General features: G+C 33.7%; 1 protein-coding gene across 1 annotated transcript in view; it reads right to left on the reverse strand.

Annotated features, from left to right (window-relative positions):
- Positions 1-12,832: 12,832 nt before the first annotated feature.
- Positions 12,833-21,957, reverse strand: part of LOC142326569 (uncharacterized) — a 427,256-nt gene continuing 418,131 nt past the window's right edge. The window contains exons 7-8 of the mRNA XM_075369149.1: positions 19,832-20,617; positions 12,833-13,448 (exon numbers count right to left, since the gene is read on the reverse strand). Coding sequence (XP_075225264.1) covers positions 12,833-13,448; positions 19,832-20,617 — 1,402 coding nt within the window. The remainder of the gene's footprint in view (positions 13,449-19,831; positions 20,618-21,957) is intronic.

A 21,957-nucleotide genomic window follows, 5' to 3' on the forward strand; every position in this document is an offset into this window, starting at 1 on the left:
ATAGTCTTATCCAGAAAGGGTTGGCGCTACACGGAAGGGGCAAAATTTAAAACAAATATGCTATTTTCAAATTTTAATAATGGTATTAGATAAAACGATAAAAAGAAACTCTTTTTACTTTTTCTGATTCTTTTGAAAAATTCATCGTATTCGAGATGTAAGCGAAACGTGTTCTCGGCAAAAGCAAGCAAGAATGCATCGCGGCTAGCACCTACATGCATTACACGTATGCGCATTGTCATTCTGAATGATAATTTTAAAATTCTATTTAAATACCACAACGTTTCTAAAATAAACAACATATATCTGTATCGTATCCAGTCGACTTATATTGAACGTAAAGTTATGAAACAACAAAAACACGCTGAATGGGGGGTATGTTCATTGCCCCCCATATGGGAGCCGCGGTACTGTATGCGGCTCCCCCATATGGGAGCCGCATACAGTACCGCGGCTCCCATATGGGGGGGCGGCAATGAACATACAGCGAAATAAAAAGAAGTTGAGAAGTGTCCATAGACTGGCATTGCTGCGTGTAGCTGCTAGTTACTGTACGGTATCGTATTACGCGCTGTGCGTACAGACCGGGGTCCTACCCATAGACATTCAGATAAAAGCCAGAACCCTCAGACACAGCGGTATGTCGAAAGAAGAGATGGAAGGGGTTATAGAACAAGAATGGCAAGAAGAGTGGGCAGGGTCCAGAGTGGGAGAATGGACCAGACGCCTAATCCCTAATATTAAAACCTGGAATAACAATAGACTAGGAGATGTCAATTTTTACATGACACAATTACTGTCGGGGCACGGCTCTTTCGGTCAGTATCTGTATAGGATCGGGAAGAGAACCACCCCGCAGTGCATCTATTGTCCAGAGAACGACGATGCCGAACATACGTTGTTCATATGTCCAAGATGGGCCGTTAACAGAGGTCAAATAGTAATTAATGGTCTTACACCAGAAAATCTCATAAACCGGTCGGGGTACAACAATGAGAACCGGGAATGGTTCCGCAGGTTCGCCGGGAAGGTCCTGCGGGCCAAAGAGGATGAAGACAGAAGAATGGGAGTATAAACAGTAGGGTAGGGCGGACAGTCACTCCATGGAGGGCCTGTACGCCTTGGTGTGCGGGTACCTGAGAAGGGGGTGAACTCCAGGGGAGTTTGAGTTTGGGTTAAAATAAAAGACCAAGTCCCGGTCGGCGGGGTCGTCCCTGCGGGAGCCTAGGCTCTTTTTGGGGTCGGCGCTGTCGATTAGAGGCCAAAGGCGTAAAGACCGAGTCCCGGTTCCCTGCTGAGGCGCTGGGGGACGGCATAGCCGGACCTTGGCTCTAAAGCGGGGGATTAGAGGCAGACAATGTAAAACAAAAGATCCGAGACCGGGGAGGCCAACCTGTCGTGCCGGACGTATAGCCGGCGGGTGGGGGACGCCTCCTTTGAGAGTAAAAGGACACTCTCCCCGACTGAGTATACTTAATTGGATATCCGGTCGGGGAGAGTAGAAAAAAAAACAAAAAAAAAAAACACGCTGAATAAAAAAAAAGATAAAAAAATAAAAATCCCGATTACTAGTTGTATACGTGTATCTAGAATTGTTATGATAAACGAATAAAAAAATAATTGAACAAGTTTTTTTTTTATATTTTTTTACAGGCATTTTTGCGGGCATGTTCTTACTTTAAATATATTTGTTGGTATTTTTGGCTTACTGCTATCGGTGATGTAATTTAAATTTATAATTTACCTCGAAGTATCGATGGAAATAAAACGATAAATTTGAATCGAAGCGCTATAAACTTTTAAGAAGTTGTTCAAATTAGCTGCGAGAGAAGAAAACCAAATAAGTTCACGTAAACTAAAAACTTTGAATAAATTAAAAAGTTTTAGATTTTCATCTGCTTGGCCGTGTATTATTCTTTTTCTGAAATACTTTTTGTAATTTGTTTAGTATGTGAATGTATGACGTTTCATTAACCGTTCTTAGTCTACAGCATTTATTCTCAAACCTTTTCACTCACCGCCCGCATTGAGAAACAAACATTTTCTAGCGCCCCAAAAATTTGTAAACTTATCTCTTAAAAATAATAATTGCAGTTGCTGTTTTTAAAAAACCTTTATTTCCATATTTATTTGTTATCAGTATGTAGCTTAGATAGGGAGATATGTAACATTAAAGACAAAAGTGACCTTTTCTCTTTAAAGTGGAAAATTTCGGTTCAAAAAATCATAGACAGAAAAAAAGAATGATTTTCGGTATTTCAAACGATTTTAATACAATTTATTGTAAAAGTTTTGTTTCCGCCATGCGCTCGATGAAAGACCAAGAAATACTTTTAAATTTTTAAAACTTCTCACTGAATTTTTTTTTTAATTTGATAATTTTTGAAATCTGAAGCATACTGTCAAAACGTAAAGTAGGCAAGCTTTAATTTTTTTTTATTCGTCTCTTTAAGCCTCTTGGTTGCAAAGTTAAAGTAGTTTGAATACAATAATTTTTTATCATAAAATATAGATTTCCCTTTAATTTTTTGTACTAGGGTAGTAGGTATTTAATTTCAGTTTGAAATATCAGGAAAACATAATTATTGCCCTTTTTTTAAATCAGCCATCGCTTTCTAAACTGCCTGAACGCCCCCAATTTTCAGTGGGCCTTCGACCGCCCCCTCTAAAGCCCTCCAGCGCCCACAAGGGGACTTTATCGCCTATTTTGAGAACGAAAGGTCTGGAGGGATCCTTTGATCACAAATTAAAATTGGAATCTATAAGTTTAAAAATCGTGCGTGCTTGTGTGTGTATGTGCGCGCGCGCGAATGTGTGTGTGTGTGGTAAGAAGACAAAATTTAAGTTTAAAGATGGTTCTATTAACAAAAATTAAAAGATTGTTATTGTGAGATAATTTATTTATAAAGTTTTCGATAGAGGTTGTTTTACGGCGATAGGAGCATTTTATAATGAATAATAATTACTTAGTTAAGTATATGTACTTTAATTAGTTTAAATATACCGTTGTAAGTGTACAGTGCATATGTTTTCCTCTGTATTTAACAAATACTAAGGTAACTTCGTATATAACTGTGACTTATGTAATTCCAGACAGGTATATACACCATTTTAGTTTATTATTCGTGAAAAATTGTCATTACACTTCTCTCGAGGTGATATTTTAACTTCACACTACAATAATTATAGCTCGTATTATATCGATGTCGTTTCAAACGAGTAATATTGATACAAAGGTTAAGCTACCGATTTTTGTCCTGTATTATGTATATTACAATGGCTATGAAAATTACGACTTTTTTTAACGGATTAGATCGCTTTAGCAGAGTTTTCATTTTATATTCGTAAAACACATTATTGTACTTTTACAGGTCGAAAAAATAATATATATGTTTTTAGAGAAAAAAATTGGCAAGGTATTTCTTAAAAAAAAAAAGAAAAAACTTTTAAAACGTGAAATATCTGGAATAAGTGTATGTTTTTACTTAAATAAAGAGATGTTTGGGTTTATTGACTGTTTAAACGTATTCGATTACTTAAGTACATTACATAAAGGATTGTTTTAGGTAACGCTTGAAAGACAGAATACATAGTTCCGATAAGATCGTACTCTTAAGCCGTACCCAAACATGTCAAACATCTTGTGCCAGGTTTATTATAAAAATTGACAATGATTTTACGTTACCCATAGCCGAATATAATTTGTATATCGGTATTCCAGATCCAATAAAACGTAGATTATGTTCACTCCTCAATATAGAAAAGAAACTATATTCTATTAGCTACAGAAATCGACTGTACGATTAAAATCATTACTCTTAGCAAAAGCGAATGTTATTGCCAATTTTTATTTTATATCCTTTACATGTATTACCAAAGAAAGCAGGGGCAGATAAATGTGAAGAATACAGAACAATTAGTTTAACTAGTCGTGCATCAAAAATCTTAACTAGAATTTTATACAGAAGAATTGAGAGGAGAGTGGAAGAAGTGTTAGGAGAAGACCAATTTGGTTTCAGGAAAAGTATAGGGACAAGGGAAGCAATTTTAGGCCTCAGATTAATAGTAGAAGGAAGATTAAAGAAAAACAAACCAACATACTTGGCGTTTATAGACCTAGAAAAGGCTTTCGATAACGTAGATTGGAATAAAATGTTCAGCATTTTAAAAAAATTAGGGTTCAAATACAGAGATAGAAGAACAATTGCTAACATGTACAGGAACCAAACAGCAACAATAACAATTGAAGAACATAAGAAAGAAGCCCTAATAAGAAAGGGAGTCCGACAAGGATGTTCCCTATCGCCGTTACTTTTTAATCTTTACATGGAACTAGCAGTTAATGATGTTAAAGAACAATTTAGATTCGGAGTAACAGTACAAGGTGAAAAGATAAAGATGCTACGATTTGCTGATGATATAGTAATTCTAGCCGAGAGTAAAAAGGATTTAGAAGAAACAATGAACGGCATAGATGAAGTCCTACGCAAAAACTATCGCGTGAAAATAAACAAGAACAAAACAAAAGTAATGAAATGTAGTAGAAATAACAAAGATGGACCACTGAATGTGAAAATAGGAGGAGAAAAGATTGTGGAGGTAGAAGAATTTTGTTATTTGGGAAGTAAAATTACTAAAGATGGACGAAGCAGGAGCGATATAAAATGGCGAATAGCACAAGCTAAACGAGCCTTCAGTAAGAAATATAATTTGTTTACATCAAAAATTAATTTAAATGTCAGGAAAAGATTTTTGAAAGTGTATGTTTGGAGTGTCGCTTTATATGGAAGTGAAACTTGGACGATCGGAGTATCTGAGAAGAAAAGATTAGAAGCTTTTGAAATGCGGTGCTATAGGAGAATGTTAAAAATCAGACGGGTGGATAAAGTGACAAACGAAGAGGTATTGCGGCAAATAGATGAAGAAAGTAGCATTTGGAAAAAAAAAAGAAAAAAAAAGAAGAGACAGACTTATAGGCCACATACTAAGGCATCCTGGAATAGTCGCTTTAATATTGGAAGGACAGGTAGAAGGGAAAAATTGTGTAGGCAGGCCACGTTTGGAGTATGTAAAACAAATTGTTGGGGATGTAGGATGTAGAGGGTATACTGAAATGAAACGACTAGCACTAGATAGGGAATCTTGGAGGGCTGCATCAAACCAGTCAAATGACTGAAGACAAAAAAAAAACATGTATTACAGCGATAGCAGTAATCGGAACAGGTACTGGAAAGTAATAAAATTAATGTACTTAATTCTCTAAGAAACAGGAAAATATATTTTTTTCTTCCGTTCTTTAAAAGAATCTATAAACATATAATAACTTGCTTTTAAGGTCTACCCTATTTGCATCGATAATAATTTATAAATATCACGTCATTATATAATAAATTAATTATAACTATAAAAAAGTAAATTACAAAATCAAAAATAGACGTTTAAAATTTATTTAAATATAACCATATAATATTTAAATATAATTATAACCATATATTATTTAATTAACCATATTATATAATTAACCCTGTATTATTTAAATATAACCATGATTTGAAGGTACATGCTATAAATAAAAAAATTACTACAAAGTAATTCACAATCCAGATTCCTGTATTGAAAATTATTTTGAGCACGTATTTATGTAGGTACACGATGGTCGGGGTGAAGAAAAAATGTTTTTTTTTTTTAATTAATGTTATTTAAAAATTTATCGATAGAGTAGTACTGCTTCCGTAAAAGAAAGTATTTTAAATAAATTGGTGGAAAAATATTTTCAAATAGTTCGGTGATGTATTAAAAATAGCAAGAGAAGATTTAATAAGCCCTTTCTTCTCTTTATCAGTATTGTGCTGAATTACACGAAACAAGTTCTATAGTGTACGGTTTGGTAGGGTTGGATATTAAACGTTTTTTTAAAGAATAAGTGACTTTTTAGCAGCGATTGTTCATACATTATATGTAAAATCTCAAGGATAAGTTAACGTATTTAATTTACTAAATATAGTCTTAAATATTCATAAACCAGATATGATTTGATTGCTATTTTATTTTCCTCGCGAATGTAGCTGGAATAGCCATATTAAAGGGGAAAGTATGGTGATCTTGTAAAAATAGGGCATCGGGTGTTTTTTCAAATCTTTACGTTTTAGGGTCCTAGAACAAGAAAACATGAATGTATGTACGCGCGTACGTAGATACGAATGTGTATCGCATTGCTTTTGGTCTTATATCTCAAGATTTTCCCGACCGATTTTCTTGAAATTTGTATCAAATATTTCTACGTACGGACATTGATCGTATTAATTTTTTCAATATTCATTAAGGGGGTCGGGATATTGCGGGTAAACCGATTTCAATTTTCTTCAGAGGAATATTTGAGAAAAATTTATTTCACCTATAGTGCGTGTTGTTTCCGCGTGCTGTGCTTACTATCGTCGAGCCCGACGCTAGCCGGTAGATGTCGGGGGACTTGCAGTCTACCTACTCGCTTGCACGTTCCCCCACCAAGCCAGCTGATCCCACAGCGGCACTGCGGCCCTATCACTCGCAGGTGCCTATAAAAAACCGATGCCAGCACAGCGAAAGCATTCGTCACCAATCACCGTCTGGAGAAGAAGAAGAAGAAGAAGAAGAAGGAAAAGAAAGAAGTTCCCTGACTGGCCCAACGTGGGACCTCCCGTGGGACGCCATCCCCCCCGCCAGAGCAGCAGGCCTGGCCGGCCCGCCGAGGGAACCGCCGGGCACGGACGCTACCTTCCCGCTCCACCTTGCCGGGCTTCAAGCGCGCTCTGGCCGGCGGACCGATTAACAGGCCCATCAGGAGGAGCCGGCTCAGCGTGGGATCGTTCAGGGAGAACCGCCTTGGCCGCGCCGGCGGAAGACGACCGATGCCGATCTGACACTGCGGGGCTCTGGGATTTACCACTCCCATGCTGTAGCGGGAACCCGACTGCCACTGAGCGGAAGCTCTGTCTGATTCCGACGAACGAGCCGACATCGCCGGAGACCGGCTTCCGGACCCAGCAGCCCTAGGGGGTACCTCGGAAAACATACAAAGACCCTTTTCTGGGCTACCGTGAGGTTCCAGGTGTCACGTGCCGTCGAAGCCATTCGGTAATAATATATGTGCGATCCAAAATCTTTTCCAAAAATTAAACCGCACTATTAAAACTGAAATGTATGTTTTATCTTCTATCTCCCTTCGGTTTAAATATTTTTTAAAAGTTTACAATTCATTTATATAGACCTATCAAGAAATGTCTACACTTTTTTAAATTATACATTCCAGACCTAGATTAAGAAAAGCTTTTTTTTTTGAAGATTTTCCTTTTCTTATTTTAGTGTCTATCGAAGGGGATGTTAAATTTAGAGAAAACTTTATTTAAGTAAATTTGTTAAGTTTAGCCTACATATGAATATTTATGGAAAAATCTTTTTTAAAATTATTCCCAGTTTCTAAAAAATATATATCCTGATTTCGATCTTTGGCCCTAACTCTTTTAATTTTTATTATTCAAACGATTTTCTTTATCACTTAAACGGCTGTTAAAAACGAGAGGTTACGTTCGTAAATGTTATACTTTTTTTTTAGTATTTTTATACTTTCTTTTTAACAGGAATCGCTTCTTTATTACTAAATTTTCTCGGCAAACTAAGAAAACTGTTAAAATCGAAATTTTTTTATTCGAAATCTAATTTATTCGTTGACATCAGGCGACTAATTGTTTTCACGTACTGGACTCGGGAGATGTAACCGAAGGAGTGACCTGGGAGTGGGAATACAGGATGACCTTTACCACTGTGTACTTAGATAGTCTACAAATTATAGCTATTTCTATTTACCGGCGAATATCTATTTTATTATAGTGTTATTTTCATACATTGCTATTGATGAAATCTTTTTTATTTTTTACTTTTTCTTACTGTGATTTATTTCTAGCGCTAAGTTAAGTAATGAACTTTCCTCGGATCACCTGTACAATAGTTTTTGTTATATATGAGGTGTTGAACCTTTATGCTTTAATGAGGGGTTTCGTCGGGAAATCTTTCACGCTATTATCAGTAATCAAATTTACCTGCGAGGTATCGTTTGTAAATGCTTACAATTACAAAAAGAATTGAAATTTGGAAATTTTGATGCTTTTAATCTTATTTTGATAATCATGAATTCATCGTGTAGCCGGGAAATTCGTGCAGTATTTTCCAGATTTTTTGTGTCATATACAAAAATAAAAAAGTAGCGTTTTCCATGTTGTAACTAAGCTGTATAAGTACAGCATGTACATAAAAAAATTAAGATTTTTTTTATGTACATGAACTGTAATGTGTACATATGAGCGTAAAAACGTTTCACAGAATTATTTTTATATTATATTATTATATATTATTTTTCGTTTTTGTGGTTAAAAACAAGACTTTTGAACTAGTTTTCAATCGTTCATCGATTATACTTGTAGCAAATAAATTTAATTTACAAAGAAATAATACCTATATTAATTTTTACTCCTAATTATATATATATATATATATATATATTATTTTTATATGTATAATTTTATTGGTATAATAATTATAATTTTATACTAATTATATATTATATATGGTCAATATAACCATACACATGAAGGAACACATTGAGATCGACTAGTATAACTTAAATTTGTTACTGTCTTTTTTTTAATTAATATAAAATTTATTAAATCTGTCTTTAATTTAACGAAAGCTTCAGGCTTTGGCAGCGATCTTTGAAGATAAATGTATACACTCACATACATACTTAACTAATACGTTGCTGTATCCGCATAACAATATTTAGCACATTTTATGTTTTATGTATATATATATATGTTTACGTAATGTAATAATATTATATTAAATACTCTGTGGAGTAAGGCACCCGGCATGAATGCTTGAGCAGTTTTAATTTATATATATATATATATATTTATTTTTTTAAATTATAGCACCAATCACAACCCAAATAACTACTCTTGATTTTGACATTTTATAATCGTATTAAATTAAATATACCCGACCTCCGTGGCCGAGTAGCTAGCGCCTCGGTATTTCGTGCGGAGATCCCGGGTTCGAATCCCGGTCAGGTATGGCATCTTTTCATACGTTACCGATTTCCACTTGATAATTGGTAACGGGCATCGACTACCGTAGCTGTAGAAAATTAATTGCAGCGTTTTTTTATTTAACGAAGTCAATCGAATTTTATTTTTAATTGGATTGTTATTTATAACTTTTATTAATGGAGAAATACATTTGTATTTATGATTTATTTGATATTTAATGCAAAGTTTCAGTCTGTTTCACGCTGAAATGATCGATCGTATCGGTTAGCCTTTCCTTTATTTTAAGAACGATACATTTTAATTAACAAAAAAAGAAGAAAAGTTTAACAGCCGTTTTGCTTGTAACCGCTTGATGTGAACGGGTTACCTTTCAATAAAATCCTTTTAATATGATGTTTAACTAAAATTAATATCGACCGGTCGACGGGATTGTGTAAAACAACAAAAAAATAGTCGTAAGATTTTGTCTGTTGAATTATTTTTTAAATCTATATTTTTTACCTATATTGTATAGCAAAATGAATAATAAAGACTATCTCATCAAATAATACTTAGAAGTTCTTTTTTAATGATAATGTGTGGGTAATGGTGGATACAGATGGTGGTTTTAAAATAATTATAATAGTTTTAATGCTGTAAACTGTGTATAGTCTATACAAGATGTTTTTAGTGAACAAGATTCGGTTGAGATCTATTCCAAGTTGTTCAAGTTTGTGATATTAATGATATATTTATATTTTGTTAAATACCAAAAATAAACTTATCGATTTTTAATATGAAGTAAACACCTTGAACTACAAATACGCATTTGAATTTGTAAATAATAATCATCATTATTATAGTACTTCTGAAACCTATTTTCTTTTTCCGGTTTAGCCTACCGTTTAGATAATTCTTCAGAGGATGAATGAGGATCATATGTATGAGTGTAAATGAAGTGGTAGTTTGTACAGTCTCAGTTCGACCGTTCCTGAGATGTGTGGTTAATTGAAACCCGACCACCAAAGAACACCGGTATCCACCATCTATTATTCAAATCCGTGTAAAATTAACTGACAGGACTTGAACGCTGGAACTCTCGACTTTCAAATCAGCTGATTTGGGGAGACGCGTTCACCACTAGGCCAACCCGGTGGGTTATTCTGAAACCTTTAACTTTCTTTTTTCCTGTTTAGCCTCCGGTAACTACCGTTTAGATAATACTTCAGAGGATGAATGAGGATGATATGTATGAGTGTGAATGAAGTGTAGTCTTGTACATTCTCAGTTCGACCATACCTGAGCTGTGTGGTTAATTGAAAGCCAACCACCAAAGAACACCGGTATCCACGATCTAGTATTCAAGTCCGTAATCGTGAAACCTATCGGCGTTGAAGATCACGCCACATCCTCACTTCGTGTAACCTACCGATGCTGGTTGTTATTTATTATAAGAGTGTTTCAGTTATTATGATAAATATGTTTACCGTTTTATTTTTATTTTTTTTCTACTTAGAAAGCGTTATTGCTGTTATGTTACAACTAGTCGTAAACATTAGTAAAATGTATTTGTTACATTTGGAAATGTTGTTTTTTTAAGTACGATAAAAATATATATGTTAATCGTAATAACGGGTTTAATCATTTTAATGTATTAATTTATTTTAATATATTAAATTAATTTATAAAATTAAATTAATGTTATATAAATTAATAAAGTTGATAATATTTGTTCTTCTTTAAACGGATGTTTGAAAAATAATCACAACATTTATCTTAGACTGGAAAGACTTGTCTTTAAATTATTAATCGCTATTAAAGGTTTCCAAATTTAAAAAATCACTGTAACTATAGATTTAATTGAGTTTGATATTAATTAACCACTCGGAAATTAATTAATGTGTATTCTTCCGGAATTGTTTTTACGGGACTTAGTTTATTACAAATTTTTTAATTTTTGTTATTAGAAAAATAAGTATATAATTTTTTTTGTAGTTAATTATGTACTTTGTGTAGCGATAAATCGGCTCGTAATCAAATAAATAATTTAGGTCTCTGATCTCTTAATGCTAAACACTATTTTTTTTTGGTGTTTGCTTTTTTTACTTTCCTTGTTCCCGACTGTATTCAGTTACATTATTCATTCTACAAACCAGTACTTTTCCTCGCAAAAAAAAGGATATATTTTTTAATTTATTTATACGGTTTAAATCGGGAATGTAGAGTTATTGCTACTAGGACGTTTGGAAAGTTCTTGCCTGACACAGATGGCGCAAGTATGACCAAACGAGTCCGAAATTTGTCAAGTATGGTCCTGTAGATTGGGTGGGCTTCGGAGTTTCAGACGAGTGCGTTAAAACTTTTGTTTGTAGCGATCGAATAAAGCAAAAAAATTTTCTGAAAAATGAAGTTCGAGTCGTTTTGTTGTAAAACGTTTGACCGTCGACGGAAATACAAAAAGAGTTTGATTTCACATTAAATGATTCTTCCCCTTTTCTTTTGTCTGTTAAAAGTGGGCTGCTGAATTTAGACGTCATCCATTCAAGATAATGAGTACTCGGAAAGCCCGACGAAATCGGCACAAAATCTACATTTCCGTATTAATTGATCACCGATTGAAGATAAGCAAGCTTGTTGGCACCACAAACATCTCAATATATAGTGTAAACCATATATTACACGATGTTTTACGTGTGAAAAACGCGGCTCGATGGATGCCGCGTTTGTTAACAATCGACAGAAAACGCATTCAAGTGAACATTTCTTAAGGGTTTAGACGTATTTAAATGCGATTTCGCTGAGTTTCTTCGACGTTTTATAACAGCAGGTGAAACACGGATTTATCGTTACGTGCTGCAGACTAAACGACAATCTAAATAGGTGGAAGCAGGTGAAAATGCGCCGAAAAAAGTGAAAACGGTTTCTTCTGCTGGAAAAGTCACGGCTATATTTTTTTTGGGGATTACAAGGTCTGGTAAACTCAGAAAACCGCAGGAGCATCATCGAGAGGTGTACTAAGCTTCACTAGCGGGCCGATTGAAGGATGCTAATCAGGCTAAACGTTCGTATCTGACCGAAAAAAAAGTAAATTGTTATTTCACCACGATACTGCACCTGCGCACACGTCTCGAGTTATTGCTGCAAAACTCAATTATCTGCGTTTCAAAGTGCTTCCACATGCGCCGTATATACCGGCTCGTCTCCCCAGCGATTATTTTCTCTTTCCAAGCCTGATATGGCTTGCCGATCAAGATTTACTTTAAATGATGAGGTCCAAAGCTGAGACAAAGTCGAGTCCCAAGATGTGACCGCTTATTTTGTAGAATTGGACAAATCGGATTATTAAAAAAAAAAAAAAAAAAAAAAAAAAAAAAAACAATTTATAATAATTTTGTGTTTTCTTTTTCAGGCTAAGAACTTTTGGAACGGTCCTCGTACTTCTGATATTCTGAAATCGTATCTAACAATGAATATAAATTTAAAAAAAGAAAATCTTTGAACTCTGAGATAGTTTTAAAAAAAACACACGTTAAAAATGTACGCGAACGCTTGCAAATAATTAAAGAGTAAACAATAATTAAATTAAAAAAATTATTAGAAAAATGATTTTAAGTCTTTACTTTTTAAAAATGATGTATTTACATATAAGATGTTTGCGGTTTGATGCGAATCATGGAATGTGTGGCAAGAGTAGTTATTCTGGGTTTCGGGTGATTATATCACACGGTAGTCTCTCTGTCCACGTGAATAAACTCCACAGAAGGCAAAGGATGTCAAGAGGATGTCGTGGATGATGACGGATCGAGAAGCATTTCTTCGGTCGGTACGCGGTGCGGTCCTGTTGAATTACGATCTTTTCCTAAACGCCGTCTTCTGCGTTGTTGAAGTCGAAGCCGATGAACGACTAAAAGACCTATGAGAATGCAGAACCCCGCAACGCCGGCTGCTACACCGCCCAGTACGGCGTAAGTGGGAAGATAAGCCAAAAGATGTCTACCGACTCCACCGCAATGATTTTCGGATTCGTCGTATCCAGAAGGACAGTTTGTTCTTCCGTCGCACCATAAGCTCGAACTTATACACGCGTTTAATTCCGGACATCGGTGAGGACATTCCCAGTCGGATCCCATAGTTTCATTGACGGCTTCCGCCGACGTATCGCCGTAATCCACTAATTGTTGTAATAATGACGATTTTGAACGAGATATTTCCAGCCAGTTTAGCGCAGCTATTCCGGCTTCACGGCCTACAAATTCCAAAAGAAAACTGGGTGGTCGTGGCGGTCGTAAAAATACTTCTCCTCCTGAACTTCCCCACCATTCTTCTGAAAAAATATGGACTGCGAATTGACGTTCGTTTGGTGTAGCCGGACATACCACTCTCAAAAGCCTGTAAAAAAAAAAAAACAGTGTTTAGTAAATATTATGGAAAAATAAATGCTTTTTATTTAATTTAAATTTAAATAAATCAAATTATAAAATACTATTGTTAAACTAACAGCAGATATGTACAGACCACGGTCATATTAATTTTTGTTTGTCATTACAAGTGAAAAAAATAGAATTCTGAAAAGTTTCTTCTCAGAAAAGAAAACTGAATAAATAAATCAAGTCAAAGCGATTTTTAATAATAAAAGATATCATCAAAATAATAACGATACAACGTTCTTATTTACTCTTTAAGAGTTATGCCTGAATTATTAACCTGTACCTATACAATAAAAGTTAGAAAAACAATCCGTAATATTTTCTGTGTTGTTTAGTTTTAGTGTTTTAGGGTAGTGTAGTGTAACCCACCGGGTTGGTCTAGTGGTTAACGCGTCTTCCCAAATCAGCTGATTTGAAAGTCGAGAGTTACAGCGTTCAAGTCCTAGTAAAGCCAGTTATTTTTACACGGATTTGAATAGTAGGTCGTGGATACCGGTGTTCTTTGGTGGTTGGGTTTCAATTAACCACACATCTCAGGAATGGTCGAACTGAGAATGTACAAAGACTACACTTCATTTACACTCATACATATCATCCTCATTTATCCTCTGAAGAATTATCTAAACGGTAGTTACCAGAGGCTAAACAGGAAAAAGAAAGAAAAAGGGTAGTGTAGTGTAGTTTTAGTGTAGTGTAGTTAGTGTAGTGTAGTTTTAGTTTTAGTGTTGTTTTGTTTAGTTGTTTAGTTTCTGAGTTGTTTTTAGTTCCCTTCTTTTGAATTTTATTTATTTTTTTCTATTCTTTTGACGTTAATTACATAAATTAAACTTTTACCGTACGTACGGTATATATTTTTCCGCAGCTTGAAGCTCTAGGTAAGTAGATATTTATACCCGTTTGAAAAAATCTTTTCTTTTTACCTGTAATTATTAATGTTTTTTAACCCTCCTCCACCAGTTTTTGAGTTTTTCACGAAATATTTATCTTTTATTAGGAATGACTATTTTTTTAAATTGTAAAAATTTTTTTTTTTTTTTTTTTTTGTCTTCAGTCATTTGACTGGTTTGATGCAGCTCTCCAAGATTCCCTATCTAGTGCTAGTCGTTTCATTTCAGTATACCCTCTGCATCCTACATCCCTAACAATTTGTTTTACATACTCCAAGCGTGGCCTGCCTACACAATTTTTCCCTTCTACCTGTCCTTCCAATATTAAAGCGACTATTCCAGGATGCCTTAGTATGTGGCCTATAAGTCTGTCTCTTCTTTTAACTATATTTTTCCAAATGCTACTTTCTTCATCTATTTGCCGCAATACCTCTTCATTTGTCGCTTTATCCACCCATCTGATTTTTAACATTCTCCTATAGCACCACATTTCAAAAGCTTCTAATCTTTTCTTCTCAGATACTCCGATTGTCCAAGTTTCACTTCCATATAAAGCGACACTCCAAACATACACTTTCAAAAATCTTATCCTGACATTTAAATTCATTTTTGATGTAAACAAATTATATTTCTTACTGAATGCTCGTTTAGCTTGTGCTATTCGGCATTTTATATCGCTCCTGCTTCGTCCATCTTTAGTAATTTTACATCCCAAATAACAAAATTCTTCTACATCCATAATCTTTTCTCCTCCTATTTTCACATTCAGTGGTCCATCTTTGTTATTTCTACTACATTTCATTACTTTTGTTTTGTTCTTGTTTATTTTCACGCGATAGTTCTTGCGTAGGACTTCATCTATGCCGTTCATTGTTTCTTCTAAATCCTTTTTACTCTCGGCTAGAATTACTATATCATCAGCAAATCGTAGCATCTTTATCTTTTCACCTTGTACTGTTACTCGGAATCTAAATTGTTCTTTAACATCATTAACTGCTAGTTCCATGTAAAGATTAAAAAGTAACGGAGATAGGGAACATCCTTGTCGGACTCCCTTTCTTATTAGGGCTTCTTTCTTATGTTCTTCAATTGTTATTGTTGCTGTTTGATTCCTGTACATGTTAGCAATTGTTCTTCTATCTCTGTATTTGAACCCTAATTTTTTTTAAATGCTGAACATTTTATTCCAATCTATGTTATCGAAAGCCTTTTCTAGGTCTATAAACGCCAAGTATGTTGGTTTGTTTTTCTTTCATCTTTCTTCTACTATTAATCTGAGGCCTAAAATTGCTTCCCTTGTCCCTATACTTTTCCTGAAACTAAATTGGTCTTCTCCTAACACTTCTTCCACTCTCCTCTCAATTCTTCTGTATAAAATTCTAGTTAAGATTTTTGATGCATGACTAGTTAAACTAATTGTTCTATATTCTTCACATTTTTCTGCCCCTGCTTTCTTTGGTATCATAACTATAACACTTTTTTTGAAGTCTGACGGAAATTCCCCTTTTTCATAAATATTACACACCAGTTTGTATAATCTATCAATCGCTTCCTCACCTGCACTGCGCAGTAATTCTACAGGTATTCCGTCTATTCCAGGAGCCTTTCTGCCATTTAAATCTTTTAATGCTCTCTTAAATTCAGATCTCAGTATTGTTTCTCCCATTTCATCCTCCTCAACTTCCTCTTCTTCCTCTATAACACCATTTTCTAATTCATTTCCACCGTATAACTCTTCAATATATTCCACCCATCTATCGACTTTACCTTTCGTATTATATATTGGTGTACCATCTTTGTTTAACACATTATTAGATTTTAATTTATGTACCCCAAAATTTTCCTTAACTTTCCTGTATGCTCCGTCTATTTTACCAATGTTCATTTCTCTTTCCACTTCTGAACACTTTTCTTTAATCCACTCTTCTTTCGCCAGTTTGCACTTCCTATTTATAGCATTTCTTAATTGCCGATAGTTCCTTTTATTGTAAAAATAACGAATAAGATTGAATAAATACAGCGATTTTGTCTTTGACAATACGATGTTAATTGTAAAATTCAAACTTTTTTTTGTTTTTCGATTTTTACTAACAGAATAAAATTTATAAACGAAACGGTTGTGATAACTTACTAGAATATCTTTTCGGTCATTTTTAGTGTCTAGTGTTTTTCTTACCCTGGCGTCAATTCAATACAGATTAAATTTTATAACTAGATGTAAACACGGATAAACAGATAAGGTTTTTGGTCTTATTATCGCAAAAAAGCTACTGACAAAAATGAATTTTCGTATTGTATAGAAAATTTGCGACGATAGATATTCTCATTATTTTTGTAAATAATTAAAAGAAATTTTCTAATACTTTTTAAAATTATATTTTATAAATTTTAATATTAAAGTTTAATATTTTCGAAATCTAACTCTGAATTATTAGTAATTGAGAAATTTAAAACGACGTATAATAGTGTAAAACTAAACTATAAATGTTCTTCATCCTCTGAAGAATTATCTAAACGGTAGTTACCGGAGGCTAAACAGGAAAAAAGAAAGTATAAATGTTCGTACTCTATTTAGCGTTTTGTTTGTTTTCAATTTTGAATGTTATTTATTAATGGTATTTTCGTAACCGTAAAACTACTCTACATATTTTAATTTTATAAAAATAATTATAATAATTTGTGCTTTATTAGATTTCTTAGAAGAGATCAATCCATTCATTCGTTTAGATTTTCCACATTTTATACACACACGCGCACGCGCAACACACAACAGGGCGTTAATAATGTAAGGAAACCCTTAAATAACTTCACGACCGTTAAACGTAGAAAGATTTAATCGATCGAATTCTCTTGCATGAGAAACGTTCTATTATTCGGTGTGAGATGATCGCACCTGAGTTATAAGCCGGTCCCCCATAAGGACGATTAAACTTTACTTACATTAATTTCAATTCCTTTCATCCGTTCAGGTAGTTCTTTCAAATATGATCATTTCCTTGGTTCCCTTTTATCGAAACGAAGTATTATTTTTAAAACCGAATTTATTTGAAAAGAATGATACAATTTATCTCGATATAATTACTGATTGTATCGTATAATATTTTAAAGAGCATCGATAAAAAATGTTTGACGTAAAAATCATCTGGTTATGACTAGTTTAATCGATTGCAGGCCATTTAATATTTTTCACTGCCGATTTCAAAAATGATTACAGTATTTTTTTTTTTTTTTAATTTCAGAGTACTCGTATTTACATATCGACTGCTTAACGATGAAACACAAAAAAATAAAACTTAGTAAACGGTCTTAACTCAAAACGATTTATCCTTGAAATGAATCTTATTAAAACCCATTTTAATCGTGGTGTACTGTATTCTATTCTTAAAACAAACCGAGAAAAATAATAAACGGCTGGCATTTTGATTACGGTTGTTGTAGCTCGACTTTTTTTTATGTTAAAATATTTTTTCGATGTTGTTTAAAATGTTACGTCACAATCCAACCCTTTCCGTTTAACATTTTTGAATGTTAAACGGAAAGCCTCTTTCTTAGTGCTTAGGTTGCGGTGGTATCATACTAAAAAATATATCGTATCGAGGTGAAACATTTGTTTAATTTCAACTGTTAAAATGCTATTTTAGGGTTGCCTTACATTGTTAACAATATACATACGTGGATATATACATATATATATGTACATATTCGTATTCATGTATATTATATTGTATAACTCTATTATAAATCTTATTTAAAATTTGACTAGGTAAAGAAAACACCTGAGTTTAAGCCCCACCTAATAAAACCATTGTAATTTTTTTTTTAATTTATTATAATAAAACCTGCATTTGTTTCGGCTATTGAAAGAAGTAACTGAAAAAAACAGGTTTGCAGATCTTTTCAAAGAAACGATGATAAACGCCAGTAAATATCTCAAAAAGACAGTAGAACAAAGTATGGAAAAATTAAGATTACGGACCATTTTAAATATCTTGGAGAAATAATTAGTACAACACAAATTGGAACGACTAAACTTTTAAGCAAAAATTATATACAAAAAAAGAACCTTTCTATAAATGCAGAATTCACCGTTATAAAGCAGCGGTAAGACGGTAATCTTGTACGGCATGGAAACTATAAATGTTACCGGGATGGGAAATCTAATCAAAAAATAAAGAATTTTAAAAAGGATTTATGATTAAAAACAACACTGATTGAAATCAAATAAAGAGGTGTACGATAAAATTGAAAACCTGGAAGTAACAATAAGAAAATTCTACGCCTAAAATTCTATGGACACACGGTTCCAATGAACCGATCGAGGCTAAACAAACAGATTTTCTCTAAACTTGTAACTACAAAAGTCAAGGTGGCTATGTTAAACAGATGAAAGAAGAGCTCAAAAGTTTCACAATTACAGAAAACGACTGTCTAAAACAAAAAGAATACAAAAGAAAATTTTTGAGTTTAAGATTCCCGCAGGTGAAAAGAAAAAAACTCTAAATAGGAGACTGAACTGAAGAAAGAATAGTAAAACGGTTTGAAATAATTAACTTCCGGAAGAAAATGAAAGAAAGTACATGAAATGATTGCGTGGTCCTTGAATGCCTATCTGCAGAGAAAAAAAAGTCCGTACTTTCTACATTATTTTAATTTTGAAATTTATTACAACGAAATGAAACATGTCGATTACAGTTTTAGAAAAAGTTGAAAAATACGTTTGTACTATTTATTTAGTATGTGTAGAACTTTTCAAGGTCTTCCGCTTCGCTAAAATAATTTTATGTAATATTAGTATACCGTTTAAATATGGATTTTTCGGTTTAGTTATATCAGTTTCAGATTATTTAAGTCATTATTTTGGAAGCGGTAGTTATTTAAAAAGCAATTCTATTTTTGGTTTCCTTTAATTTAAAAAATATCCGAAATATCAGGCTCATTAATTGTCAAAATGATGTAGTTTGGAAAAATTGATAAATCTCTTTAATTGCTGTAAAAGATCGTTTAGCTAGTGATAATTGAAGAAGAAGAAAATAACTTAAAGCCTTAAATCGACCTAATTATTTTCTTTAGAGAAGTTTTTTATTAAAGTTATGAAGCTTGAAATCGCAAAATAAGAAATCCTAAAAAATTGTGAACGTATCATTCACAATTTTATTCTTTTCTTTTAAAACTGCGTGAAAAAAAAAATAAACTGGCTTTAATTTTGTGTGTAATATGAGTGCTTACAAAGGCTTATGTAAAAAAAATGTATAATGGTTTTTTACTGGCATTTTTTTATCGCATAATATTCTTTTTTTCTTCTATCCTTTTTTCGTTTCTATACTTTTAATGGATTTCAAGACGGGGAATTTCCTTATTATTTATAATTAAAATCGAAGTAATTTTTAAGGCGTAAGAAATTTAAATTCTAGCTTTAATAAAAAATACAATTAAAAACGATTAAAATAGATCTTCTGACCTGATCGGCCGTCCTGTGTAAAGAAGTACCCTGTTTTTTGTAGCGCACGTTACAGAATCATCAGCGGTCGGTTGGACGGGTAAAAAGTGGCCCCACGTTAGAAGAAATAAACTGCGGTTTTCGTGAGCCTCGACAAGCCAAGGTAATCCGTCGCAGTAAACGTCAGCTCTAATTTTAGGAGGGCTGACCAGTTCGATTTCACCACCCGAGCCTCGAACGCGTTGTTTTCTCGGACACTCCGGTCCTCTCTCCGTTTCGAAAGAAGCGTGAAAATAAATATCGTGAAAATCTTCTGTTATATTAAATCGAGATACCGTTAACGTTATTTCGAATACTCTTGATGCCGAAATAAATGTTATCGGTCGTCCGTTACTCGGAGTTAAAGATGTATTATCGCAGTAGCATCCCCTAGCTACTTTAACGTCCCTCCACGGTACTTCGTATACGAATAATTCTGCCGTTTTCGTTGTTTTCTCGTCTTCGCTGTTACGTACGCATACGGACCTTCCTGTATGTACATCGATTTCTGTAGAACAATCGTAATTTTCACCGAACGACGCGTTATGAAGCGTTAAGCGAATTTTTTCACCCTGTCCGGATTCAATTCTGAATAAACACGACAAATTTTTCGCTCCACCGCGTCCGTAAAAGAAAATATTCTTCGGTGATTTTACCGCTCCTGATTTTATTCTTCTAAATATTCTGCTGCAAGGTTGCGGTGGAGGTTCTTCACCTCTTCTTCCCGGCCATGGATCTCCGCCTAATCTTGTGTCGACAAATTCGTATCTGGAACAAAATTAAAAAAGTATATTAAAAACGACATTTATTAAATACATCTTTTTTTCTATATCGGCTACTAATATCTTATTTATATTAATCTTATTTATATTAATTTACTTATTAATATTTATGAAAATGGGGAATTTCCATCAGACTTTAATCAGACTAAAAAAAGTGTTATAGTTATGATACCAAAGAAAGCAGGGGCAGATAAATGTGAAGAATCCAGAACAATTAGTTTAACTAGTCATGCATCAAAAATCTTAACTAGAATTTTATACAGAAGAATTGAGAGGAGAGTGGAAGAAGTGTTAGGAGAAGACCGATTTGGTTTCAGGAAAAGTATAGGGACAAGGGAAGCAATTTTAGGCCTCAGATTAATAGTAGAAGGAAGATTAAAGAAAAACAAACCAATATACTTGGCGTTTATAGACCTAGAAAAGGCTTTCGATAACGTAGACTGGAATAAAATGTGCAGCATTTAAAAAAAATTAGGGTTTAAATACAGAGATAAAAGAACAATTGCTAACATGTACAGGAACCAAACAGCAACAATAACAATTGAAGAACATAAGAAAGAAGCCCTAATAAGAAAGGGAGTCCGACAAGGATGTTCCCTATCTCCGTTACTTTTTAATCTTTACATGGAACTAGCAGTTAATGATGTTAAAGAACAATTTAGATTCGGAGTAACAGTACAAGGTGAAAAGATAAAGATGCTACGATTTGCCGATGATATAGTAATTCTAGCCGAGAGTAAAAAGGATTTAGAAGAAACAATGAACGGCATAGATGAAGTCCTACGCAAGAACTATCGCGTGAAAATAAACAAGAACAAAACAAAAGTAATGAAATGTAGTAGAAATAACAAAGATGGACCGCTGAATGTGAAAATAGGAGGAGAAAAGATTATGGAGGTAGAAGAATTTTGTTATTTGGGAAGTAAAATTACTAAAGATGGACGAAGCAGGAGCGATATAAAATGCCGAATAGCACAAGCTAAACGAGCCTTCAGTAAGAAATATAATTTGTTTACATCAAAAATTAATTTAAATGTCAGGAAAAGATTTTTGAAAGTGTATGTTTGGAGTGTCGTTTTATATGGAAGTGAAACTTGGACGATCGGAGTATTTGAGAAGAAAAGATTAGAAGCTTTTGAAATGTGGTGCTATAGGAGAATGTTAAAAATCAGACGGGTGGATAAAGTGACAAATGAAAAGGTATTGCGGCAAATAGATGAAGAAAGAAGCGTTTGGAAAAAATATAGTTAAAAGAGGAGACAGACTTATAGGCCACATACTAAGGCATCCTGGAATAGTCGCTTTAATATTGGATGGACAGGTAGA

The sequence above is a fragment of the Lycorma delicatula genome, chromosome 6 (genome assembly GCF_047948215.1).
Source record: "Lycorma delicatula isolate Av1 chromosome 6, ASM4794821v1, whole genome shotgun sequence".
Lineage (NCBI taxonomy): Eukaryota > Metazoa > Arthropoda > Insecta > Hemiptera > Fulgoridae > Lycorma > Lycorma delicatula.